Source organism: Vicugna pacos, chromosome 5 (genome assembly GCF_048564905.1).
Source record: "Vicugna pacos chromosome 5, VicPac4, whole genome shotgun sequence".
In the NCBI taxonomy this organism is placed as follows: Eukaryota; Metazoa; Chordata; class Mammalia; order Artiodactyla; family Camelidae; genus Vicugna; species Vicugna pacos.
In genome coordinates this window covers 7,938,905-7,966,485 of record NC_132991.1, presented here as the reverse complement: position 1 = coordinate 7,966,485, position 27,581 = coordinate 7,938,905, and the positions used below count along the sequence as shown (strand labels likewise).

The following is a 27,581-nucleotide window of genomic DNA, read 5'->3' as shown; positions in this document are numbered from 1 at the left end:
GTGACACACAGGAGCTTGGCAAGCATTCTTCAAGTACACAGATGCAGGAGCCGCCTCAGTGCTGGGGTTGTCATCACACTTCTGATTGCCATAGGAACTGGTGCTGACCTGGGAGACAGGCTGTTTTGCTTGAGCTCAGTTAGTATGTTTGAAAGAAACGTGGAGCCGTTGAATGAAACGTCGAATAAGAAATGTCAGCCGTTCCTAAAACGAGAGTGGGGTCATCTGGCCCCAAGCAGGGAAGGGCAGGCATGGGCCAGGGCGCCTGGAGTCAGAGGGTCTGTGGGCGGTTCTTGTTGCCCCGTTTGCTGACTCGCTGGTACAGGCTTCTGGGTCCCGCGTTGCCTTTAAGCTATTTCTCACACCTGTTTTCTTTCTTTCCCAAATATCTAGACATATTTCAGTGTTAGCCGAAACAATAAAGAAAGGAATACACGATGCCGATTCTGAAGCCAGGATGGAGGCCAGAAAGTAAGTGTTTGCTGACAGCACCGGCTCGGGTCACTGCTGTCGCGTCCCAGGTGCGTGGTCCGGATTGCCTTGTCGAAGCTCACTGAGTGACGCGAACATGTTTTGTTAATCATGGCTTTAAATATGACTCAAAAGGCCATTTCAGAATATTCCCTAGTTTTTTGTTCTGAGAGTTGTTCAGTGCCCAGGCCTGAAAGACTGGTTGATACTGTTTGAATATAAATGGGACTGAGATCGACAACAGAACGTTCTTCTTTAAATTTGTGGGAAATAATCACGCGAATCAGGAAAGTGCTAGTAGGCGTGCTCTGTTTTTTCTCTTACTCACTGAGCTCTATTCTTCCAGAGTGACCTGTTGAGTTACTATGAAAGTCACCGTCACGGGTTCTCCCTGTGCTCACATCCATGGGCACCACAGGGTTCCTGGGACGTGTGACTCCCCGTGAGGGAGGCTGGGGTCAGCCCAGAGCATTTGGGCTCACTTTGCCATCAGGACCGGTGGTGCTCCAATAGAGGAGCTGTGGCCCCCACGGCCACCGCCATCCTGGGGGTGATTTTGCCGTGGTAATTGTAAATGGCAGAGGTTTGATGCTGAGACTTTCTCTGTCCCTCAGGCAGCATTTAGGTAAATACGCTGAGTTTTGCCCCATGGCTAGTTCTTCTATGCTTCTGTAGTTGACCAGCTCTTCCCACCGACACAGGTTCCAGTCAGTCCTTACCCCTGGGCCACGCCCGCTGCTCTGGTTGTGCCTCTGCTAACTCAGCCCCTGGGCTCGGAGTTTTGGCGGACCCTCTCTCAGCACTGAGTCTCTTCATAGTGGATCCTACCAAATGGGCAGCATAGTTAGTGGTTGTGACAAACATCGGGGACGGATTTGCTAATAAGCTTCCTCACCTCACACCTTGTCCGCTCCTCAATTGTTTCCGGTTGTTCACTCATAACGCAGTGCAGATTTCAAGTAGCTGTGAACATTCTTCTGTTTTCTATTGTGTGTGTTACCCAAAGCAGTTTTCCGCATTTCAGATCAGTGAGTGTCCGGCCGTGTAAACACTACTGTGACTGACCCCTTGGGTTCTCAGTGTAGTTCTAGAGGTTGTAGCTCCATCTTCCCCAAGATGTGTTCGCACTCCAGCCAGAAGGCTCTTCAGTTTCCACCTGACTGAGGAGGAGGCTGAGATGCAGAGCTGAACGACCCCCAGGGTCAGAGCGCTGGTCAGCCATGAGGATAGGACTCCTGCCAGCCCGGACGACCCTGCGAGTCGTGTGTGGTGTCACACGGTGTCAGGGCTGCGGGAGGGCTGTGTGGCCCGCTGGCTGTGACAGGAGGTGGCGTGTCTCCCTAGGTGTTACTGGGGTTTCCACAGTCACTTCAGTCGGGAAGCGGAGCACCTCTATCACAGCTTGGAGTCCTCTTACCAGAAGGCCCTGCAGTCCCACCTGAAGAACTCGGACAGCATCGTGTCTCTGCCGCAGTCCGACCTCTCGTCTTCTAGCTCGCAGGAGAGTCTCAAGTAAGGAGGCCGTGCTCTTTGCTGGTGTGAGGCTTAGGGTCTGGGACTTGGCTGCATGAGAACACGGGCTCTCCCCGTGTCCTCAGAGCATGTGCCACTGTCGGTCCCCTCAGTTCAGAGGCCCTCGGGGAGCGGGAAGAAGGCAGCAGCCTTGATCTCTGCCGCAGGTAGTTCGCAGTCCTGTTTGTGTGGCATTCCTGGGGCACAGGGTGGAGTAATGTCAGTGGATTACTCTCAGCATCTTCCAAGAACGTCAGAGTTGAGTCAGGGTGAGCAGGAGAGGGAGGGCCCTCACACCTGGGCACCACGTGACCGTCTGACTCTCACTTCTGTCCACGTTTGAGATTCCTGTCTGCGCGCTCAGGAGACAGTCCACAGGGGAATGCTGAGGCTTTCCTGACCTTGGGATCCAGATGCCTGTGGGAGTCCACAGTCTCTGCAGTAACTTCATTATCGCAGTTTTCTTGTCTTGTATGGTGCTCATGTTAATGCAGGTAAAATGCACAGCTGATAATACGCACATGTGAACCTTTATTTTCAGTCGGCCGCTCTCTGCCAAAAGAAGTCCCACTGGAAGTGCCACCTCCAGAGGTGAGACTGCAGGGGCCGTGTGTGTGTGTGTGTGTGTGTGTGTGTGTGTGGAACCTGGGGCATGTGTGTTTGTTTACTCCGGGCCGTGTGTACATCCAGACCTGAGCTGGGCTGCATGGCTCAGGCCGCTGGGTTGCTGGCAGTTGGCCACATGCTCTCTGGCCCCTCCCAGGCCTGCAGAGTGTCTGCTCTGCCCTGCACTCCCACCACCCCCAGCAGACGAAGTTTCCCTCCCTCCCCACTCCAGCTCGTGGGTTCACGGCACAGACAGTGAGGCCCTGGGCCCGGAGCTCTTGGTGGGAGTGAGGACGAGTGAGGACAGGTGCCTGTTGGCGGTGGGAGAGGGGAATGGCTCCTGAAGGGGAGGCATCTGGGGAGGGGGACACCTTTGTGCCACATGGTGAGGAAACTGGCCAGATGTGAGCAGTTTGTCACTGCCACTACTTGTAGGGGCCACAGGGTGGTTCATTTCTTGGGGTTTACGGGCTTCGATTACAAAGGTGCGTGCAGTCATGGTCACTTGTGATCCCTTCACTGTGGCTGAAGTGTCTTCAATGCCCAGTGCTCTAGCCTTTGTTAAAACTTGCTGTTTGTTTTTAAGAAAAGCAGAACACGTCTCAGCGATGTACAGTTAACACTCTGTTGTGGTCCTTAACTAACATGTCCTTCCTCACCACAAAAGGTTCTACGGTCAGCACCAAATCTGCATCAACGACTGGGTCCCTCCAGCGGTCCCGAAGTGACATTGATGTGAACGCAGCAGCCAGCGCCAAGTCCAAAGTCTCCTCGAGTCCCGGCTCTGCACCTTTCAGCTCTGCCGCAGCCTTGCCTCCAGGGTCCTACGCATCCTTAGGTAACCAACGCCCCTGGTCCTTTCCCCCAGTGCTGCTGTGCAAGATGACGCTTAGCCTTCTCTCAGACTTGTTCATCTGGCAGGTGTCAAAGCTGTCATTGGGGAGGTTCCCCTGTTGCAGGCGGATAGCTCAGTGTAAGTAACTGTGCTGACTGGTTGCAGCCGCCTGAGTCCAGAGATCGCCCTGTCTAGTGACAAGTCTGCCCTGAGCACGGCCCCTCAGCCCCTCCCGCGTCGACAGAGCTGGGCTCCCCCTCCTGACGCAGTGGCAGCAGAGCCACAGGGCTTAGTGAGAGACGTGGGGATGGTGGGGATGGTGATCGTAGTCCTCAGTTTGTGGGTGTGGCCTGGTGCGGAGGCAGGGCAGCTCAAGAGAGGAGTGTGGGATCCGGTCACCAGCCTTACCTTGAACAGAGGAGTGTGGTCTCCACGCAACTCCTGGGAGGAGCAGGGCCTGCTCTGATGATAGCCCGGAAGACTAATGGAACTATTTTCAAAGAATCGGTACCCCACAGAGTGGCAGGTCCGTGTGTCCATTTTTCAGCAGACACTTAACAGCTACTGTTACTGAGGCTAATAGTTTAGTTCATGTTATTTTTGTTAGGGCAAAGTTAATCGAAGCTTAAGTCTGGAGACTTTGCTGGATTAGTTTTATTTTGGATTTTAATGAAATGAATACAGGTTAAACTTGATGAAACATTGAGACTGAGTAACTTGCGTGGTTTAGAAACTAATTGCAGTCAGTTATAAAAGTAATATTCTGGAAGTGTTTTGAGCACAGAAGCATACTGAGAGAACACCGAAGGTCACAGGCCTGATGGTTAGTACTTGGTGACCTTGACTAAACCGTGTTATCTCTGAATTTGTTTTCTCTACCCATGAATTAATGGTAATAATAACCACCTAATTCAGATATGTGGTAGGGATAAGTGAAATTATGTGCAAGTCCTTTGTAAGCTGTTATCCTCTGGGAGGGAAGAAACTGGTTGATAGAAACATGATCGATTTAAAAGGTGTGGAGTGCGTGTTCTGCAACATTGTTAACTCAGCCTTGTTCTCCCAGTGGGAATAGCTCACAGTAGACACATTTAGGTGGGGAAGATGCCTACTGAGAGCCCCTGTCCTGTCGTGTAGCGGCCGTCTCGTGACGTAGGTGTCTGTGGTCCCGTGTGCGTACTGTCGCTGAGTGGCAAACAGATCAGGACCCTGCTGTGTGCAGCGCTCCTGCTGACTATCAATCGGGTTCTGCTCCTCAGCTGTTTCAGCGCCTGTGATCCACCTGGAGTGTTTGTAATTAGGATTTATGTCATTGCTTGAAAACTTGAGTAAAAGCCAGCTCTAGAAAGACTTTTATTTCTCTGTGCACATTTGACGACTCCATTGTGGACCATATGGCTCCCCTAGTGCTAGTGAGCACTCAGACCTTTGGTTGGCTGGTACAGGACCGACCTTCGAGATGCGCTGATGGTACCTCTCAGCCCGGTGTCACCTCTTCTAAGGACATGACTGGAGTATTCTGATTCTTAGAATTTCCTGATGTCCAAAACAATAACAGCCCAAAAAATCAGCCCTGAAGTATACGTAATTCCTGAAGAAGCCGTTAGGATTACTCCGTCTGTGCAGAAGTGTAGCATTACAGCTGATGACCCTTTTCCAAACCTCTAGAGTCCAGAGCCATGAGGGGAGATGCGGAGTCCGCGGGCCCTGACTCAGGTACCGAGCTATGCGGCTTGGCTGCTCGGTGTGTAGCCCGCTTCTCAGAGCTTCCTGCCGCCTCTGTCCTCTGGGTGACTCTTCAGTGTGTTAGTTTTCACCCCTATTCTGCTGATACTTTGTTCCAAGAAAAAAAGGACCTCTTTAGAGGATGGGGCTCAGCTAGGTCAGAAGCACAGTCCCTGTGTTGGCCGGGGTGCAGCCCTGGGCGGCCCTTCAGGCCTGGGCTCTGAAGCACGTTCTGCTGAGCTGGTCTCAGTGTAAGGTGATGGACTCGCTGACTTGCTGCAGACTCTGCTTTGCTATTGAACTTGTTTCCTTTTTAATTTTATTTTAAATTGTACTTTTGCTTTTTTAGTAGCTAATAATAACACTCTGCTTTTTAATTTTTTAATGTTACTAACTGTTCCCTGTTATCCCTTCCCTTGTTTTTTAATTTGCTTAAAGATGGTACTACCACTAAGGCGGAGGGTAAGCGGTTTGTTTCTGTGATCGAGGTGTGTCTCTCACCGTCCTCTGTTCTCACGCCTGTTGTCCTCCTGGGCGGGGTCCCTGCATGACACACTGCACGCTGCCCCTCCGCTCTCCATTCCGTCTCCACTGGACTCTGGCCTCTGCACACCCACGTCCCCTCTCCTTTCTCATTTAGTTGTTCTTGTGAGTCTAGCACCAGTTTGCCGTCCGTGGTTTTTACCCAGAGCCCTCGCCAGGGAGGAGTGTGGATGGTCGTTGGGGTGGTGGTCGTGTCCCGCCTGACGCACAACCTTAGCTTCTGTTTCCTCCCCTTGACTTTGTACTTTTGTGGGCCTCCCAGAATTTGCCTTTCCTGTTTTGAAAATAAATTTCAGTGTCAACTGCTCAGGTTAAGGGCTTTTAGAGGTTTTCTACCAAATAATTTCTAGACATTAAGAAAATACTTTACTTTCCCCCAAAGCTTCTGAATTACACAATACATTTTTATTTGTATCACTGACACATCCCCATTCATTCATTTACTCTCAGCCGTCCACTCATCATTTGAGTTTTAGGCATGGCTGTTTCTGTCTATACAGGTCTCTGATTAGCATGTGCCAGACAAGATCATCTTTGCAAAGTCTCTGGATAGTGAGTGTGGTAACATCTCAGATAACTGAAATTTACAGTTAGACCTCTTCCACTTAAGGTGATGGCTTAGGCTCAGCAGCCCTCAGGGTAATGATTTCTCTGTTACATTATTATTTTTTTTTTTTAAGAGCAAAGATGGGACGAGGGGACTCAAGATTTCATGGACCCAGAGTCCCGAAAGCCTGGTCAACATCATATTTATTAGGAGTATATAGCTTAGAAAACTCCATTATATTATTTAGCAGAGGAGACTGGGTCTTATCTTGATGTGTGCAGGTCATGTGATTTTACTTCCTAAGGGGCTCACTCATACAGGAAAAATAAGGAGCAGAATTTTTTTTAAAGATGAGCATAGTCTCAAGATGGGTGTTCTTCAAACTTACTCACCATAAAAATTACTTGGATGTTTGCTAAAAGAACAGAGTCCTGGGTCCTTCCCCCTGAAAGTTCTGATTAAGTTTGGAAGGAGCCAGGGAATAGGAATTTTCAGGAAGCCTCACTGGTGATTCTTGGGATTGGGTAAATTTTCTAAGTGACAGTTTCCAAAATGAAAAGTGAACAGGAGACCTATGTCATGTCACTTTGCTTGTGAGAGAAGACTGAGGCTGGGCGTAAGTAAATAATTTCTCCATCTCAAAGAAGTGACCCTAAATATTTCCTCAGCCTAGATGGATGGGAAGTGGAGGGCGGAATTCAACAATGTAGTGAAGTGAAAAGTGAGGGTGTTACAGGGGAAATTATGTATTTTTTCCAGAACTCCCTGGTTAATCTCCTATACTTGTACAACAGACCGAAAGTCAGTTGCTATCCCGCCCAGCAGGGCAGGTTTTAAACTTTTTCCCTATCAGGTTTTTTTTTTTTAATTGAAGTACAGTCAGTTACAATTCATCAGTTTCTAGTGTACAGCACAATGTCCCAATCTTGCATATACATACATATAAGTTTTCTTCTTATCAGACCAGAGCAAGGTGTGCAGTTTGCTTCCTCAATCTTGTGCAGGAGGCTGAGAACAGTAAGTGTCCTGGCCCTGGTGTAGGAAGGTAGGGGAGAAGGTGGGCCCTTAATTGTATGGAATCAGGATCAGCAGAAACAGCACCGTGTCGAGGCGCGCAGCGAGCCTTGGCCCCTTCCCAGGGCTGCACAGGCTGTTGCAGAGTCTGCCGGTCGTAGCCTTGGGCCTTGTGTGGTCATGAGACGGAAATATGGGCGGCCATGGAAGGCCTGTGGCTTGGCGCCCTGCTCAGCCGTCACTTCTGTTTGCTGCATGACCCTTAGCAGTGATGCTCAGGAAAACCCTGCATGCTCATTAGAAACAGGCAGCAGTAAGTACCACTTAGCATCTCATCATGAGTTTCCTGTTTGAATTTTTGGAATCATCAGGAGCCTTTTAAAAATTTGTTACTCATTCTGTTAAATATTTCACTCTCCAGCTCCTGAGATGAGAGCTAGGTACTTTCATCATTAGGCGGCAAAAACATGGTTTTGAGTCAGTAGTTGGATGCTCCTAAATTCAAAAATCGGACAATTTATTTGAATTCTGGCAACTCCCTTATTACAGTAATTAAGAAAAATAAATATTCTTTGGGAGTTTCTTACCACACACATCAAGTAGCCCTTCTAACCCTGATGGCTAATCAGAAAAAAATTGTTGGTAAAGAACTAAAAGGTTGGCTTTTGGACAAAAGGTTTTTTCCAGGTTACCTTTCAGTGTGTTACGGTCAGTAATTTTGGGGATTTGGAGAAGGAGCATTTATATTGTCTATTACACCTCTCATGAGAGAGTTGATGGTTGCGGTTGACCCTTGAACAACATGGGTTTGAACTGCGGGCCCACGTGTACGTGGAGTTTTTCAGTAAATGTGCAGTATTGCGCAATCTGCGGTTGGTTGGTCCGCGCATACTGAGGGCAGCTGAGGGACTTGAGCATCTGTGGATTTGGTGTCCCTGGCAGGCCCTGGAACCAGTCCCCTTGGACACTGAGGGGCAACCATGGACATCGAAGTTCTAGGGAAAATTAATGCATTCTTACCTCATCTAAATCATTTTAAAGTGGCTATGAGTTGCTTGCATCCACAGGGCACGAGCAGAAGCAAACATAGATCCTCATTGGAAGAACTCAACTTCAGTCTGGACCTTAAAGAATTCCCACAAAAGCCCCAAGAAAAAAACCACTTCATTGTCTTAATATATATTTAAAGAAATAAGAAATTTTGGAAAGGCAAGGGAGTAAGAAACTATAAAGAATGACCAAGCAGGTTTTGAAAGAACAAATGGATCTTGTAGAAATTAAAATACAGTAAGTTATTAACACTGAGAGCTCAGCAGGTGGATTGAAGAGCAGACTCAGTGTAGCTGAAGAATCAGCTCATGACTAAGATGGGAGAGCTGTGCAGAAGGGCAGGGCTGGAAACTGTGGAGACGTTACTCCCCACAGAAGATGGTGAGGATGTTTAACCTGATTGGATTTTGAGAAGAGAAAGCCTGGTGGGGACGGCATGTGACAAGGTTAGGGTTGAGTATTTTCCGCTGTTGTTGAAGGAGGCCGCCAGAGGGGAGAGGCCACCCACAAAAGAAAGCCCAGTGTAAATGCAGATACAAGTGGGGAGTCGGAATCAGATTGGTGGAGCTTACTGACGTCCGTGTCCTGTTCTGATTCGCACAATAGTTGTGTAAGATGTTACCGCTGAGTTAAACTGGGTGAAGAGCACACACTGGCTCTCTGTGTTACGTCTTACAGTCGAATCTGAGTCTACAGTGATCTCAGGGTAAAGAAGTTTATTGTAAGAAAGGGATCTTTAAAATACCCCCTCTCCTCAAAAGTATGATTTAAGTAGAAGTTGTGGTTTTAATATTTTAATCTGTGCGACTGTTACCTTAAAGAGAGTAAAGCATCTCTCTGAAACAGCTAGGGCAAAAGGAGGAAAGAAAGGGTAAAAGGAATCTGAGAAATAAAGACAAAAAGCATTACATATAACTGATAAGCACAGACTCAAATGAACAAAACTTTCCAATTAAAATAGATTGTTAGCCTTAATTTTTTAAAACAGATCTAGCTATGTGATATTTAAAACGACAAATCTTTACATAAGGCTACAAATGAGTAAAAGACAAAGGATGTGAAATACACAGTAAAAGAAAATTGTTGAAGGTTTAACAGGCTAAAAAAGGCAGAAAGCTTCACTAGAGATAAAGAGGATTTTTGTATAATAAGAACAAATTAAATAAATCACTAAGATGTAATAGTCTTAAATTGTTATGGCCCTAATAATAGTTGCCCACATGTTAAAGAGTATTTGCTGAATCATCTTTATAATGGGCAGTATTTGAAAACAAAATTTTTTTGAGGCAGGGTAATTAGGTTTACTTATTTATTTACTTTTAGAGGAGGCGCTGGGGATTGAACCCAGGACCTCATGTATGCTAAGCACACACTCTACCACTGAGCTGTATCCTGCTTCCTCTGAAAACAGAAATTTTGGAGAAGTAACATGTTCATACAGTTCAAATGCAGGAAGCATTAAGAAATAGCCAGTTCCCTCCCATCTTGTCTCTCACTTGCCTGCCTGTCCCCTCTGCCCTCAACCCCAGCATGTTACTGCTCTCAGTTTCATTTTATCCAGAGTTTCTCTGCATATAGAAGCAATGTAAAAATCATACTTATCCCTTTATTTTTCATGTAAAAGGTAGTGTTTTTACACACTATTCTGCATCTTATTTTCACTTATGTATCTTAAGATTCTTCTGTGTTAGGGTAGTGAAACTCTTCATTCACTAAATTACTGCTGTTAATCCGTATATTATATATATTACATACGTCCCACTGTATAGACTAACCTGACCATCCAGTCCCATATTGATAGACATTTGGATTGTTTCCAGAGCCATGAATAACCTTTTATAAAATCTGATTTTGCATGGATACAAGAATATTGGGAGGACAAATTAGCCAGAGTGGAATTGTTGAATTAAAAAGTGCATTCATCTGTAATTGGGGTAGATTTTGCCAAATAGCCTTCTGTAAGGGCTGTATTAATTTTCACTCCCACCAGCAGTGAATTAGAGTGCCTGTTCCTACATGCCAAAATGTTAGCAAATTTTAGAATTTTTACCAATCTCATAGGTGACAGATTCTTAATGTCATTTTAACATTCTTTCTTATTGTGAGTCTGAACATTCTTTCCTACATTTAAGAGCCATTTCTACTTCTGTTAACTGTTCCTAGCCTTCTACCATTCTGTATTGAGTTGTGGCAGTGGTGAGTTGGAGCTGGCTTGAACCAGTTTATAAAGAGCCAGTTATTAAATTGTGAGGAATTTTATAAACTGGTTGACATCACACCAGTAGTATCAGATTGGCCAAGGTGGGGAGGTTTACACCAATGAAACTGTGAAACACCACAAGTCAGCAGGACACACACACCCCGCCCACCCACCCCCACCTCCACCCATCTCCTGCCAACTGCTAAACATTTACCAGCACCGCAGGTGGTTGAAGTTCTTATTGATTCCTGTAAGCTTCTTATATGTTAAGGAAATTAGCACTTTATGACATGAATTGCAAATAATTTTTCCCAGTTTGTCATTTTCTTGAATTTGCGTATAGCTTTCTTTTCTACCATCTTGAGAAAAAAAGTAGTCTAATTTATCAATCTTTTCTAATGGCTTTTAGGTTTGTCATAGTTAGAATGGCCTTTTCACTACAGGTTACAAAGGAAGTACCCCCCCCCTTTTTTAGAACTTTTATGGTTTCATATTTGACATTTTAATCTTAGGTCCATTGGCTGTTTTTCTTGTTGTAAAGTGGGAAGTGTGGAACTAACTAATTTTTCCAAAACAACATTAGCAAATGAGATCCTGTAGTGTATCTTTAAAAAAGCAGCGCAGTATGTTGAACTACATGTTAATCCTCGTGGAATGAAGCAGAAGCAGTGCTCAGAGGGAAATTCATGGCCCTAAATTTGTATCAGAAGAGAGGCTGAATTAGTTTCTAATGTTTTAGAAAAAGAACAGAATAAACCCAAGGAAGGGTAGGAAGGAAATAACAAAGGTAAGAGTAAAAGTTAATGAAGTAGGAATTGAACATTCTCTAGAGAGGACTAAGAAATATAAAATATTCTTTGAAAATACTAATAAAATAGGCAAACTTTTGGGAAGATGGATTGAAGTAGAGAGTAGGTATAGATAATCTGTTAACAATGATAAAGCAGGTACAAGTGTGGATCAAGGGGAGGAGGAAACTGACAATTCTGTGTTAAATTTAAAACAAATTGGACAGATTTCTAGAAGAAACAATAATGTTTCTTCAAGACGGACAAGAAACCTGAGTAGTTGTAAGACAATTCTAAATAATTTGAATCAGTACTTAAAACTCCACCCCCTACAAAAGCTAATTAATTACTCAAAATAGAAAAGAGATCAAAAAAATTCCTGCCGTGCTCAGACAGCCACACACGCCTAGAGGGAGGCGTTGGACAACTGCAGTCCTCCACATGCTTGGGGAGGGAGTGCTTCCCTCATTGGTGTGCGCAGCTTGAGGGCCAGAATTGGACACTTGGTGATGTGAGCGTGTAATTACACTCAGCACACCTGGGGGAATGGTCCTCTTGTCTCAGAAGATGGAGGCAAAGCATTAAAAATTCCACAAACGCTTTTGACAAATTCTTAGCAATTAGGAAGGAGTTTTTCTTAACTGACTGAAACCTACTTTTGTGGAATTCCAGAATTATGTTTTACAACGTGGCTGCCAGCAGCAACGCCCCTCGTGGTTCCCTTTAGTGTGGTACTGCATGTCCAAGATAGCAGGGTAAAGGCAGAGCTTGAAGGGAAAACTTGAAGTCTTATTTGTAGATAGTTTGGTGTTCTATTTAGATAATGCTGAATAATCTACATACAAATGAGCAGAAGTAAAAGTTTGGCAAGGCTCCTAGAGTTACAATCAAAGTATAGGAGTTACATTCTTACCTGTCAACAAGTCAGAAAATACAGTAAACTATATTGTGTGTAATAAAATAAGGCATTTTGGGAAAAAAATTATGAAAATTGAATAGAACTTTTTGGGAAAAATTATGATGCTTTATTGCCAGACCTTGAGAAAGTGAAAGAGAAAACACTGATGAATGGGAAGATCAGTATCATAAAGTTGTTTTTCTCCCCAAGTTAAGCCCAAAGTGCACAATGCCAGTCAGAATTCCAGCACACTTTTTCGTTGTATCTTCACATGCGTCTGCAAGAGAGCGAAGGGCCTGAGAAAGAAGCGGCTTGATTTGCCCTACCCGCGGGGGTGCTGCTGCACGGAGCTGAGCCGGCACGCGGGTTGCAGGGGGCACACGCGGGCTGCCGGGCAGACAGGGCCGCTGAGAAGCAGGCCTGCGATGCAACATCCAAGCTCCACAGATGGTGGAGCAGCCTTTGCAGGTTAGCCAGGAGGGCGAGGTGAATCTGTGTGGGCCTTCATTGGTCTTGTGGAAGAAGTGAAATGGGTCTTCTCTACCTCCTGCTGAAAAATCAGTGCTGTCAGCAACCTCACAAATAAAATGTTGAGCCAAACAGTAAGTTGTAGAAAAGTACATTCCCTGTAATGTGACTTCAAAATACAAAATAGTGCCATCTGTTTCCTGGTTGTGCAGCTATGTTTATTAAAAACATAAGGGCACAAGGGGGTGATGAGCAGGGGTCTCGGATCATATCACCAGACAGTGGGGGAGGAGGGAGAACACGGGCAGGTCAGCAAAGACTCTGTTGTTTTAGCTGTTTCCTTAGAAGACCATTCCGTGACCTGAATGTTTTATAGTAAACGTAAGATAAGACGTTGAGTTGTGTCTTCACGTTCACGCTGCTGTGGTGACTGCCCTGATGTCACTGGGTGCCTTCCCAGGAGAGTGAGCTTTCAGACTTGCAGGTCAGTCAGGCACACGGATCGCACCAGTAGTGTGACCTTGGACACACGGATCAGCCCCCTTGTTTCTCTGTTTCTCGTCTGTAAAACACGAGTAATTAATTACTTTGTGTTGGTGTGAGAATTTTGAGTTCACACGTACACAGCTTATAGTGTGATATATGGTATACTCTTAATTATAGAGTCTAGAATCTGTATGTCTGTCATTCAGCTGCTATTAAAAGTCATTGATTCTAGCTTTAATTTTTTTTTAATGTAGTGCTGTCTTTTATTAACTCCCTTTCTTGAGCCTTTTTCAAGCCTTGGGATTTGTTTTTCTGTAATGTCTTTCTGGAAGCTTCCCCACTCATGAGGGAGACATGCTTTTGAACAATGTAGGAAGCCAGTGGAGCTCAGATTGGTTTGTGTGTCCCAGTCAGGTTGCTATTTTGATTGAATTTTGGCAGGTGGGGCATCTTCTGCCCCTTTGAAAGCAAAATTTTAAAAGGTTTCATTTTTAATCAAGATTGCCATCAATGATTTTGCATTTTTGAATTCATTTTTATTGAATTCATTTTATTTTCACAGTCTCGTGGTTTAATAATTGGAGTCAACAGATTGCTTTACTTAGAGTGGCAAATAAATGCTTGTGACATTGCGTGATTTTTAGGTCATTGTTCCTCCTAATACTGATTCTTTTAATAAACTCCATCTTTTCAGCCTAGAAACTCGCTGGCAAACGTGCTTTAAAAAAAACAAGGCTACACATCGAGACACACGTCCAGGGTGCTGTAGGCTTTTGTTAAATTATTGAGTTTAGAAGGATTTTTGCTTTGTTTTGTTTTGGTTTTGCATTTACTCTTTTTTTCTATAGTATTTTTCATAAGAAGACAGCTACTATTTTCTGCTTTTGAAAATTTGACAGGTTTATAGATAGTAAATGAGAGAGAACATAATCTGAAAACATAATTGTGGAACAAACCGTCAAATGGCTATCACCTCCCCACCTAAAAATAGAATGTGCGAAAATAACTGACACAGGAGCAGCTGAGGGTCATGACTGGCTGGGCGCTCCTGGCCTGTCTGTCGGGTCTGCCCGACCCGCGAGCACGGGGGCGCCGGGACCACGGAGGGCAGACCTGCTCCCCAAAGGAGGTTACTCGGCACCCCTTGCTCAGGGCGGGGTGGCTTTCTTGAGTGGGCTGTGCGTCCTAAAGACATTGTGGAAGCACCGTCTTTGCTGTGTCTCCAGGTCGGATCCGCACGCGACGGCAGAGCTCCGGGAGCGCCACCAACGTCGCCGCCACGCCCTCCGACAGTCGAGGCCGCAGCCGCGCCAAAGTGGTTTCACAGTCCCAGCGTAAGACGTGTATTTTTTGTTCTCTGTTTTCTTAGTTTGATCCAACAGCCATCCTGCAGTTGAAAAGCTGATGGGATTCCCATCGACTTGAGGGAAAACCCATGTGTGGGGCTCTGAACGCCCTGGGCTGCACCGCGCTGCACTCTGCCGCTGGGAGCCCAGGGTTCAGAGCAGAGCTAGCGAGCTGACCTGTTGCGCTCTGTCCATTGGTGCCCAGTACAGCCATCAGCAGCTCTCTGGCACCTGCTGCGTGAACATCTGTGTTCTGCCCTTCCTCCTTGCCAGTGTGGCCCTTGCCCAGCAGCCCTCCTTCCCGCCACTGCTTCTCTACACATGTTGTCCCTTGATTTGTCACTGTGGGCCGTGTGAGCAGCCAGGGACACAGATGCATCCAGGTCACTCTCAGGTCACCTGGTGTCTCATGTCCCCACTACATAGGGCTGTGTGACTTTGGGGCCCCTGCTTCCTTTCTCTTTGTGGTGGGGAGAGCTGGGGGTCAAGGTTCCCCCATGCGAGGCCACCTGGCGGAGGAGGACTCCACTTCCCTGGAGCCAGCTGTCTACAGCCGGCCCTTAGGTGCCCGCTGAGACGTCTAGAATGCCTGAATTCTCCATGTCCCCCTGGTAACTCTCGTCCTCACAAGCTCCAGCCTTTCCAGAAGGAAAGTGCCAGGCCTGTCATCTTGCTGTGTGGCTGCAGAGCCCAGGCGTGTCTGACGCAGAGGCCGGTGCCTTCAGTGTGCTGCTGGGTGACACAGCAGAGGCTGTGCCGGGAGAGTCCTGAGGCGCCCACCTTGGGAATACTGTCCCGACTCCGGGTCTGTGGCGCCTTGAGGGTCATGCCCGGGGCCACAGTCATGGCTTGTGCACGTGAGTCAGGTCTCATCGCAAAGAAATTTTCCTGACCAAAAGTGTTCAAGACTCTGAATATGGGTCAGTATGTTGAAATGGAGTTGGGAAAAAAAAGGGTTTTTTTGACCCTTGAACTGTACGGGCTCCTTTCCTTTCCTGGGGAGGGAGGATTGAGCAGAGTTTTACGTTTCTTTGTGTCTGCTCTTCATTGGCCTTGGCTTCAGCAGGCCCGCCCTACGCTGGGTCCTCTGCTTAAGAGATGGTGAAACTGCAGTTCTCCTGTGGTGGGAGTGATAGAGGCTTAATGTCTCAGTCTTACAAAAATACTGCACCTTGCCTCAGGGCTCCACCTTAAAAACTCCTCAGTTTCACTTTACTCACCAAATTCCACTCACAAGAAGGAGACAACAGCAGCAAATGATCAAGCCTGGACCTTAACCATATGCGTATACATTCAATATTGTTAAAAATTATTTTAATAGAAGGTAAATGTGAATACATATTTTTTTTAACAAATGTTAGACATACTAGCATTCATACTTCTAGTTTAACAGTAAGTAGATTTCATTACTGTTAGATTTAAGACCCTTAACAGCTGGCCTTTTTTAAATGGTTGAGGATTTAAGTATCTGAGAACTGGCATAAGACATTGAGATGAAAAAAAAAAATTCCCTCAAAAAAAAAAAAAAAAAGACATTGAGATGAAACCATTAGCAGCAGTCTTTCAGTCTGCTGGTGTTTTCCCGAGCACCTCCTGCGCAGTGGGCACCGTCCCTGCGCCCAGAGCTGGAGGTGCCTGTCCTGCCGTCCCTGCACCCACTGTGTCTGGCACGTGGGAGGCCCTCAGATGTCTCACGGGCAGATCTGAAGTACATGCTAGTACAGATGATGTGTACAAAGGTAGACCAGAAGGAGCACAACCTAGAAAAATAGCGCTTTTGCTAATGTGTTTGTGAACAAAGACATTTGTGCTGTGTTGCATGCTGACCTTCTGTATTGTGTTATTGTCTCTTAATCCACTTTTTGCCTGTCCTTGGTCCGCTCTCGTAATCAAGGATCCAGATCTGCTAACCCTGCTGGTGGTAAGCCGTCTCGCTAATTGCCTTTTTTTTTTAAAGAGGCGGGGGGCATTCCCCCTCACCCCATGTTCCTTGCACAATATTAATTTCTCTCTTTATAATGAGCTTAGTTAACCTTTCTGCTTTTTTCCTGTATGTTCAAATTCTAGAGTTTGAAATGGATTTCTTTTCTCCTTTTATGTAGCTTAATAGTTTACCTGTGCACTCATTTTATGGGCAAAATTAGTAGATTCTGAGACAGGTTCCTCATGGCAGTGTGTGCTGGTAATTCTTACAGTGAATTTCACTTAAATTGTAGTTCAGTCACTATAAATACTAATGTTTGTAAGTAGTCACCGAGTGATTCATTTGAATGATGGAGGGGTTTGTGTGTTTAATTTCCAGGTAAGTGTTATTTCAAAGGTTTCTACCTTTGGACCATTTCATCCTAGTACGTAATAATGTGCACTTGATATGTGCGATTTTACTGCCTTTTCTACTTAGTGAGATGATCTCTCTAAATTAACAACTGCCATTTAAGTATATTGGTATATTCCTTAAAATTTCATTGCTTTCTTTTAAGAGAGAATTTTGTTCTACAAAAAAATGGTTGTATAGGTATCCAGCCTCTTAGCCATTTATAAAAATTACTAATCGTATTATTTCTTTTTAATTTCTAATTTTATTGCATACACCTCAGGGAATGTGTACTATATAATTTCCAGTTTTGTAGGTTTTTGAGATTTCCTTTGAGGCTTAGTCCACAGTTGGTTTTGTAATATTCATGTGTGGAAATGTGAACAAAATGTGTATTCTGTTTGCTGGACTATACGTGTGTGTATGTAGGAGGTATGTTTATACATATCTATATAATTTTGACAGCATGCTCTGTCAATTTCTAAGTAGTACAGAAATCTTTCACTAGTAATTAGACTTTCTGAGAGGTATATTAATAATTCTGGCCTTTTCAGTTTCCCTCTGTATTTTTTATCATTTTTATGTTTTATATCTCAAAGCTGTGTTAGTTGGAGCATAAAGCTTCATGATTATTTTATCTGTAAGGACAGTTATTCTTTAATCAGTGTCAAATATCTTTTTTTCCCAGTACTCTATTCTATTTTGTTTTGTTTCATATGTTGTTTGTCTCTCATAAAAGTTTGTTGCCTTTGTGATTGTTTGTAGAAACTTGCTGTGGAACAAGGGAGGCTTTGCTCAACCTGAGCCTGTTCTTTTGAATCAGAAATTTTGCATTTTTGTAGAATTCCTCCAGTAATTTTAAAGCGTATAAATATTTTTAATGATATTTTGATGTTCTTTTATGCTCCTATGTTTAAAAAAATGACACTAATACCAACTAGAAAGCTATTTTTATATAAAATTCTCTTAATATTTGATCAAAAGTAATGTATAAACTGGCTTCTGAAATTACTGTAATTTATTCTTGGACTGACATCCATCATGTAGTTTTGTTTTGCTTCATTTTTAGCTGGCAGTCGATCAAGTTCCCCAGGGAAATTGTTGGGAAGTGGTTACAGCGGCCTTGCTGGGGGCTCCTCGAGAGGCCCACCGGTGACACCCTCTTCTGAAAAACGAAGCAAGATTCCCAGGAGTCAGGGGTGTAGCCGGGAAACAAGCCCAAACCGAATAGGACTAGGTAAGGCTTCTCAAAGACTGAAACACGTTCCCCACGTGGTCATAATTTGGATTATAATCTAATGCTTTTGTCTGCTGTTGGAAATTGAGATCTGTTTTTGAATTGGGGATGTCACTTTGTGTTAAAAAGACATTTCAGCCTTCTTTCTGCAGATCATGGCATGTTCAGTCTTCAGTCTTCAAACTGATGGGGAAGAATTACATCGGTGTGGGCTTTTATATTTCACGGTCATTTTGCAAACAATTAAAATTTGAGGGAATGGGCAGGATTTTATTCTTCACAGCTGGGACTGGTGTTTTTCATTTTTCTTCAACTAATTAGCACTAAATAGCCATTAACCTATATAAATTTTCAAAAGCAATTTGTAGGGTCCACATTTATTTTCATTTTGATTTTCTCTAAGCTTATTGGTGAAACTTATGGTCAAAGATTATGTACAGTTACTTTTGACATAATATTGTTCAAACAAAAGCATAGAATAGAGGAAACCTAGATACATGGAATGTTTGCTTTGTGTTATAATACTTAGTTTCTTTGTAATAGTATGTAGAATTATATGAATTATGCTCAGCAGTTCAACAGCCATTCATTAAAATTTCATTTGTATGCTACCTTTTAAATAAAAAAGAAGTCTTTTGTAATATATTATGAAAAATCTATGTTTATACGTATATTTTCACCTGCTTTCAGTGTGAAATCAGAGTACTGTATTCTTCAGTCCTGTTGGCCTGTCTTCCCCATTTACTCTTTCATCTCCTCAGCAGCTCTTACCTGAGTGCCTACTACGACATGCTAGCCACATTGTTAGACCTTATGATGGGAGAGTAACCTCCACAGAGTTAACTTCTGACTTTGAAGAACTGGTGGGGGTGTTGCATCTCAGGGGTAGAGCATGTGCTCAGCATGCACAGGGTCCTGGGTTCAAACCCCAGCACCTCCATTAAAAAATACATAATTAAATAAACCTAATTACTGCCCCCCCCCCAAAATGCGGTGTAGTTGGAGAAGTGAAGATGTGAGACTGTCGACAGATTCTGGCAGGGATGGTGCTCTGGTACTGGAGGAAGGGAGCACCTCAGGGCCCTTGTCTGCCACAGTCCTCCCAGGTGTCCTGCTCGGGGAGCCTTCCCAGTGTAGGTCCTGTGTGGATGAGGTATGAGGTAGCCTTAGGTGGCGTGGGGAGATATGAGAAAAATGTTCTAGGGTAAAGAGGAGCCTGTGCAGAAGCGGTCAGGTCGGGGGAGCTGCTGGTCCACTTGATAGCGCAGGAAGCCCATCAGGGTAGTGTGGGAGGCGAGGGCAGAGCAGCTGGGGGTGCCCCGCTCATGGAGATCCTGGAAGGCTGCCTGAGCGACGAGAAGACGGGCCGGTGCTCCAGAGGTAGAATCAACGGAATTTGGTTTGACCAGCGTTTCCAAAGCAAGGGAGAGACGTAATCAGGCAGTGGTTTTGTTAATTCTGCATGATGCCAACTGTCTGCTGGCATTATGTAACGTGGTCCCTGAGCTCTGATGAGTTTATTTGGATCCGACAGTAGTGAGTAATATGGATACAACCAGAAAAAATGTCATGACCGGAATATCTACACTTCAGATTTGATGCTGTAGCATGTGTGTGTTTGGACCTGGTTTTGTCTGGAAAATGCATTAGATTTCAGATGTAGGTTTGAGGTTTCAGCTGTCCTTTCCCACAGCTAATTGTTTAAGTTTATAGGATGTTTCTTGGCAATCCAGATTAGTTTCATGCTTTAAAAAATTCTTTTCTATAGGATTTTAGTTTTATGTTTACTAAAGGTGCCATTTTATCTTCGTCTTGAAATTGGGAAGTAACCCACCCTTGGTTGTCTTACATAACCAGGACCTCGCAGCTGGTCGTCTCTGGTTTTAACGATGAAGTCTGTGCTGTGTGGGTGGTTGAAAAGACAGCATTTAATAAGCCTTTAAAAGAGGTACCATGGAATGTCCATCAGTAAGAAGCAGGTAGGAGCTGTTCCCTTCCAAAGAGTTCTTATTTGAAACATTATTTTGAAGAAAGTTGTTTCCTTGATGTTCATTAAGATGAGTTATGGATGGTGCTGTGAGGTCATAGATACAGTTCTGATTAAAGAAGATACTAAATTTCGATACACTATGAGGACACACATACACAGGTATAAAATACGTATATATTAGTGAAGTACATCTTTCCACTTCTTCCTGCCAGGCATACTTGCATTTTTCTGTAACAGACTGTGTATTTCTCTTACTGTTTAGTATATGCTGGCTATATGCCTGTGTGTCTAAACATCTGGTTCATTGTATAGCAACTTTACGTATAAATATTCAAGAAAAAGTAGGGGCATCTTTTGAGAACATTTTCTGTAATCCCCAAACCAATTAATAGTTTTAATCACAGCTAAACTAGGCTTGAAATTTGCACTGAGAATTAATTACTAGTTATCTGCAAATTATGTGTGGTTCAACTATGCCTTTTTTTTTTGTTTGAAATAATACTTCTTAACTAAATCTTCCCATCTCATCTGTGATAAAAAATGTCAGAGCTCTTTCTATTTAGCACTTAAGGTTTCTTGAGCAAAACAGAGGTAATTCCTGTTCAACACCCAGGAAACAATAAAACACTGCCATTGGGTGCTTTCCCAGCAGTTACCCCTTCATAAACTGTCCAACCAGAGAGAACAGCTGTGTACATGGTATATACATGGCTTCGTTCTGGGACTTGCGATGCAGTCACACGGATAGCTGACATCTGAGCAGTTTCTTTTTGGAAATTTGCCTTTGGTTCCCTTCTTCTCCCAACGCATCTGTTGAAAAGGCCATGAAGACATTAGGCTCTCTGCCCCTAAGCTTCTGTGGATATGTGTTTAAAGTATTCTCAGGTTTACTGGTTAAAAATATTTTGCAAAAAAATTTAAAAAATCAATTTTAGCTGTTAAACTAGACAACTGTGTGCAAGACCAAAACGTGAAAATGTCTGGACTAGAGAGATGCCCCATGTCTTTAACTGCTGTGAGTTTTCATTCTTCTTCTTGTGCTCTGCTGCTGATGTGAGTTCTGGGAGGACCCTTCCTTAAAAGACAAGAGCCAGAATTTCCCTTAAAACACTATAAAGGTAGTGTTGCTCAAGAAATGAAAACCAGTCATGTTTTCAAGGCTTCCCCGTGTTCTGTGTAAGCCCAGGGCTCCAGGACTCATAGGAATGCTGTCTTTAAACAGTTCGAACGGCAGGTCTGTTTTTGCCGTGTCTTCCTCCTCTTACACTTTCTCCTTCATAACATATCCTCAGAGTGTTCGGTTTCAGCCCTCTGCAAAGGGGCAGGTTGATTTGATTTGTTGTGTTTTAGTTTTGACCACCTGATTGATTAGTCTTTGTATACTTATTTTAAATCCTCCCTGTAGACGGGTCTTTGGACATGTTGTAAGTGGGTATTTTTTCGTCTTGCATTTTAAATTATCCAACATTTAAATGTTGATATAACCACTAAATATACTTTAATGAAGCTTGGGACAATTAGAACTATAAACAATTATTTTTCTCTAGGTTTTCTTACTAGCCATATGCTAAAGGGGCCCTTCTGCACGGATGGGTGTGTGACCTCTCCCTGAGTGAGACCCTAGGAGGGTAGATAGGATTTGTGATGGTTGTTATTTTAGATCATACCTGCTTAGTCCTTCTCGTGCTCTTTACTGCCTCACAGAGCAAGCTCAGCTTGGGGAGACAGCAGAGATTTCCCATTCCTGCTACACGTGTATTAATTTAAGGAAGAAAGGAGAGCTAGGTGCGGACCCAGAAATAATTAGGCAAGAACTATAAGAAAATGGTCAACCAAGCATGTGCACATGTGAAAACTATCAAGAGTATTTTTATTACTTATTGATCATTTGTTACGTTTTTAAACTTTTTAAATTTTCATTTTGGAAAGATATTTTCATTTGGTATAGAAGTCTAGGCTGACAAGTTTTTTTTTCTTTCAGTATTTTAAACATTATTCCACTGTATTCTTACTTGCATTGTTTCTGACAATCTGTTTGTCTTTGTTTCTCTACACGTGATGTGTGTACATCTTTCCCTCGTGTACTTTTGTTTGTTGGGGGGGTAATTAGGTTATTTATTTATTTATTTATTAAATGGAGGTGCTGAGGATGGAACCCAAGACCTCAGGCATGCTAAGCAGCGCTTGACCACTGAGCTATACCTTCCCCCTGATTGTTTCGGAGTGGGCAGTGGAATAAGACAAGATTTTCATGCATGTCTTTCAGCAAGGAGCTCAGAAGGACCTGCTTTTTCACTTTACCTCACAGTACCTTTCTTATTTAAATGATGGGACCCTCTCTTTCTAACCTTCCTACATGGAGGCTCGGTGGCCGGACTGGTGAGTTAGTATGAGACAGGAGAGGGCACCTCCTAAGTGAGGTGTGGCATTGATCCTCTGAGGATACGTAGTACTGCTTTGTAGGTTTTTGCAACTTTCTGTGTATTGATGGGGTCAGTGATACTTCCGGGTGTCTTGAGGGTTTGATTTCGCCCTCGTGGTAGGAGCTGTTGAGAACGCTATCAGGAATTGCTGATTAGGTCATCACTGCCACTTTGAGTGAAAGCTCAGTGCTTCCGTGTCACTCTAGCCAACGAAGGCGAATTTAGGGATTCCTAGAGAACTCCACACGAGGCTCCGCTTGGACTGACAGCTCAAGTGGTGTTCCTGCGCTTGACCCTACCTTGCTTGCTAGTGCAGACCTAAGCATGCGGACGTTGCCTACGTCCCTTTAGGGTCAGATTCACCTCTGGCACTGAGCAGAGACCATAGGGGGTTGGTTGGATTTTACCTCCATATCCTTCTGTCAGGGAGTTTTAGGGTCTTGATTATGAGACATTCTTGTTACAGTTTGACCATATAATAAATCTGCCTTTGCTCTGAAACCATAGGCTGTACTCATTGCAATGTTTGTTTTTTACATCAGTGAATCAAGTCTGCTTTTTCCAAAATTTCTGAGAAAGACATTTCTCTCCAGTCCAGAATTAGTAGATCCTAGTGAGGTGGAAATATTTATTGTCCCCATCAGCTATGATGTGAGTGGCTACATGGATTCAGTTTGTGAAATGGTCGGTTTTCTTAAAGTAAATTGAAAAATGAGAGCATCGTGGTCTTTTCTGACATTTATGGCCAGGTTATATTAGACCCTAGGCTGTTTCATGTGATTCTGTCTTCTCAGTGTTCTGTAACGTGAATATAATAAAAAGTTATCCACATATGATCATAAATTGGTTGTTCTCAGGTCAGCGGATGGATCTTTTAACATAAATAGTGGAATTACCAGTCTGCACGCTGCAGACCCTGGTGTAAGGCTGTTCTAGCGGGGGGGCCTTGTAGGGATGGCGGGCAGATCTTTTTTAGGTTCCCATAGAAAAAGCAGGGATGATTGTCAACACCAGTAAATAAAGGAACAGCAGCCCCATTTCTGGTATCTGTTGGCTTAGATAATTGTGTTTGAAGCAGCCACACACTTACTTGAAGTAGGAGGCAGTGTGGCTGTGTGAGTCCTAATTCTCTTTGTGAAGAGGGCCAGGCTGGGGGAAGTGACCTTCTAATTAGGTGAGTTCAGAGTTCAGTGACCAGAGCCTGTGTTCTGTTTTTTAATCCAAATTAAAGTATCTAAGAACCCAGTGCATATGAAAATGACTGTGGTCTTTTATCCTCTTGTGGAGAAGTTTGCTTAAGCTGTAATAAACCGACCATCTCTAGAAGACTTTTGTCTTGTATTTTCTGATGCTAGTTTGCTCTTTGGCAAGCTTCCTCTTTTTCATTTCTTAGATTTAGGTGTCATTTCACCTTCACACTAAAATTCACAGGTTGTGAGGGAGCATAATGGAGTTTTTATCCAAACTGCTCCTGTCACTGGCACGTGGTCAGTGAGGCCTCAGCCCGGATAGTTGTGGAGGGCGTCGTGGTTACATTAACGGAATGTGATGACGTTTTGTGAGTTTTTCTGTCTCCATTAAACTTGTTCACCTTCTCTGAAACCCCTCATGCTGCACACTAGCGCGGAGCAGCCGTATCCCTCGACCCAGCATGAGTCAGGGGTGCAGCCGCGATACCAGCCGTGAGAGCAGCCGCGATACCAGCCCTGCACGGGGCTTCCCTCCGCTCGGTGAGTACGCGCAGGCGCCGCCCCCGCCAGAGCCCCGCCCCTGCGCGCCCCGCGCACCTGCGCGCACCTGCGCACCTGTGCGCCCGCTGGCGGGACGGCCCGCTTCCCTTCTCCGCTGTCCCATGAGCCTCTTCTGCCTCCCTCTGCCCTAGTCGCCCTCCATTGTCCCCTCTGCATGCCTGAATTTTGGCAGTTCCAGTTTTACATGTTAGAGGGAAAAAGCACCAGTTCACTGTGGACGGTCGTCACTTGGGACTGTGGCTCCAGGCAGCCCGCAGAGCTTGGCCACAGACAGCGCTGCTGAAGAGTGGAGCTCTCCAGCCTCTAGCCTGTTCTTTGACTGGTAGTCAGGCTGTAGGCGATTCAGTTCAAAGAAACAAAAGGCAAAAAACCATGGCAACATTAAGGAGACTTAACGGCTCAGTTTCAGGAGATAACTACGGGAGCAAGCAGATGGATGTGAGCTCGCCTTTGGTTAAACAAACCATTTCAGTGCTTTCTTTAAAGCAGTCTAAAAATGGCTTTTTGATAAACTGCTTAGGTGTACAACACAGGACAAAACTGTGACGCCCTCTGATAATTAATGAGATTCTCGTTCTTCCTGGGCTCAGTAGGCCAGTTAATGTTTGTGACCTGCCATCCCAGGACTAAAACTTACAATGTTGGGTGGCCATGAGGTATTATTGTAAGTGCTGAATCTCAGCTCACCAGTTGGGTGACAGCTGGGGCTGCTGGCGCGACGTACCATCCCTTTTGGGTTTTCCTGCAGCCAGAATTCATATTTTTAACAATTTCTAATATTCAAGAAAAACAAGACAGAAAGAGAAACGTATCCTTTATGGAATATTGACTTTACCTTTTCTTTTTAGTTTTAATAGTCCTGCGTTTCTCTAAAATGTACATATAATAAACCTTTTTATTGCAGATTATTAATCCCCAAAGACATCAACTGTCAACTGATAACTTTCACGGAAAGTTTTGTTTTTTCAGTAACTGTGTCCTAGTTCTTTGGCATATTAAGTGCTGGGCAGCTGTGTATTTTCCTCATGATGAGCGTGGCTGGTAGGAATCATTTAATAATCCAAGTCTGTGTGTGAAACTGGGGCCTGGCTGCAGCAGCTGTTGCTTGAACTCTGATTACGTCACTGGTCTCTCCAGTGTAAAAATGTCCCGATGGAAGAATAGAGGCCTGAGGCCTTGATGTTTGCCTCTCTCGCCTTGTAATGTCAAACTCTTCTCCCCAGGATCTACCAGTAATCAAAATCTAGACTGTGTTCTTCATGACCCGTTGTCCTGTATGAAGTTCTGGGAAAATGGGTAAATGAGCAGGAGCCTCTGGACAAGTCACTCGACTGGGTGGGAAGACACTTGTGTGAGACTTGACCAAATTAGCTTGGAGCCTCGGCGGGGCCGGGCCGGCTGCTGCACTGCACCTGAGGCCTTAGCTCAGAGCCCTCCAGATCAGGGCAGCAGACATGCTTCTCTTTTGAGTGAACTGGTGATTTTTCCTTTAAGTTAAGGCTGTGTATCTGTGCATCCTTGTTCACTATTTGACCTTCCAAATAGTAGAAGTGAACAGTTAGTCTGTTCATGGCTATTTTGTCTCTTAGAGGCAGTTCAATGTTTTTATTTCATTCATGCACTGCTGTTTCTGTCATTGTCCTTGGAAGTGGCCTTTGCAGCCCAGTGTGTGGTCTGTGGACCAGGCATCTTGAGGGCTTCATGGAACCCCTGGAGCAGAGTCTTGGTGACAGCCTGAGCGTTGACATGTGTAATTGCTGCTACCGAGGCCGGAGATGTGGACGCAGACATTTCCCTTCCCAGCAAACCCCCCATCAGCACGTGTCTTCAGTGTGGTCAGGGCAGGAGTTAGCACCTGCTCAGCTCAGTTTTCAGACCAGGCCTTTTTGTCTTTGGGGTTAAATCTGTTTGTTAAGCTTTGTCCAAAGAGAGTGGCCACCGCACTCGCATTTTTGGTGCTGTTCCGGGCAGTTGGGAGGCCCACCACCCCGTGGCTTCCGTTCACCCTCCGGGTCGGGGAGCCTCATCCCTGTTCTACAGATGACAAAACCGAGATGGCAGGGCAGCCCATCCTCCCATCACGCCGTCAGTCACCCAGGGCTGACATCAAGGCTGGCCCATCCCCGCCTCACTTGTTCCTCCAAGACGTCTTGGACACCTCATGAGAGGCCTCACCGAGCTTGGGTGTAGAGCAGGTGCTCGACAATGGTCCCTAGTTGTGGCCTTGGGTCTGGGGATCACAGAGACATCCCAGAAGGTCGTTGCCCCTTGGGGAGCTTCCCGGCCCCTCGGAGAATCAGAATTTTCCTTTCTTACTTTCTCAGTCACTTACTTCTCTTTCTCAACCCCGTATTAATCAGTGAGAGTTTATGCTAGCGCTCCCTGGAGTCAGTTTACATAGCCAACCTTCTCTTTTTAAAAGAAAAGGACTGGGCGTAATTATGTTTCACTGACTGTATATTGGGTTTAAGTTTGTATTTCTCTTACAAAATTGTTTTGAGCCATTTTAATGGTGTGAATGCATATTTAAATGATTATAGTGGTAACTTTTAGGTGAAATTAAGGGCTGTAAATCAGGTCTGGGTGTAAGTGGGTCCACCTTGGATTCCGTTGTTGGGTGTTTGCTTGAGAACGTGACATAGGACTCAGGGCAGGACAGATTTGCTGTAGAATATTTGTTGAAACAGAACCGAAGGACGGACCTTATGAGGAACCTTCAGATCAGGTATTGCTTTAACGCTGCTTTAGTTTACACTATCAGGATACAATACTGTTGTGCTTGTGCAGTAATTGAATAGTTGGCTGTTCAGTCTTACAAAATATTTTACCAGTTTCCTTATTTAAGTGATTATTTTATAATATGTAGGTCTCAGAGCTTGCTGGTTTATTTTTGTGCACCTTGAGGAATTAGGAATTTTCTTTTCCTATTTTCTTTTCCTTTTGCATGCTGGTGAAGATTTGTCATTATTGACCAGCTAACCATAGCTGTTTAAAGCCGCTTATTCCACAGCTATGCACGTTTCAGAAAGAGACATGAGCTTAAATAAATAACTGTGTGTAGCAGTTTGTGCTGGGCCCGGTACTCTGGAGGGTGGGAAGAGGGGCATCACCAGATGTTAATGCTGCGAAACCCCCTCCCTCTGACTTGACCACCAAGCTCTTTCCGAGTAATGATGGAAGCATGTTATCTTTGGGGCTTTCTCCCTGAGGGAAAGAAAAACCATACATTGTGAGGCACTCTGGTCAGTAAATTCCTGTTTTGAACCAAGTCTGTATTTCCTAATTATCTCCAGAAATTACTCTCTTCTCCTGAGGATGGAGTTTAGTCTGTATGTTCTTAGGTTGATGAATTAATGTGATTATGATGAGTACTTGCT

The 27,581-nt window shown here is 44.6% G+C and overlaps 1 protein-coding gene across 4 annotated transcripts in view; it reads left to right on the top strand.

Moving 5' to 3' along the window:
• Nucleotides 1-27,581, top strand: part of CLASP1 (cytoplasmic linker associated protein 1) — a 191,567-nt gene that overhangs the window by 104,647 nt on the left and 59,339 nt on the right. For 2 of the 4 annotated variants that reach the window (XM_072960809.1, XM_072960808.1), the window contains exons 18-23: nt 394-471; nt 1,816-1,983; nt 2,525-2,574; nt 3,257-3,427; nt 14,370-14,477; nt 17,873-18,040. In XM_072960809.1, coding sequence (XP_072816910.1) covers nt 394-471; nt 1,816-1,983; nt 2,525-2,574; nt 3,257-3,427; nt 14,370-14,477; nt 17,873-18,040 — 743 coding nt within the window. Of the gene's footprint in view, nt 1-393; nt 472-1,815; nt 1,984-2,524; nt 2,575-3,256; nt 3,428-5,092; nt 5,141-14,369; nt 14,478-16,383; nt 16,411-17,872; nt 18,041-27,581 lie in introns of all 4 variants that reach the window. The other 2 variants (XM_072960810.1, XM_072960811.1) reach the window with 2 other exon arrangements.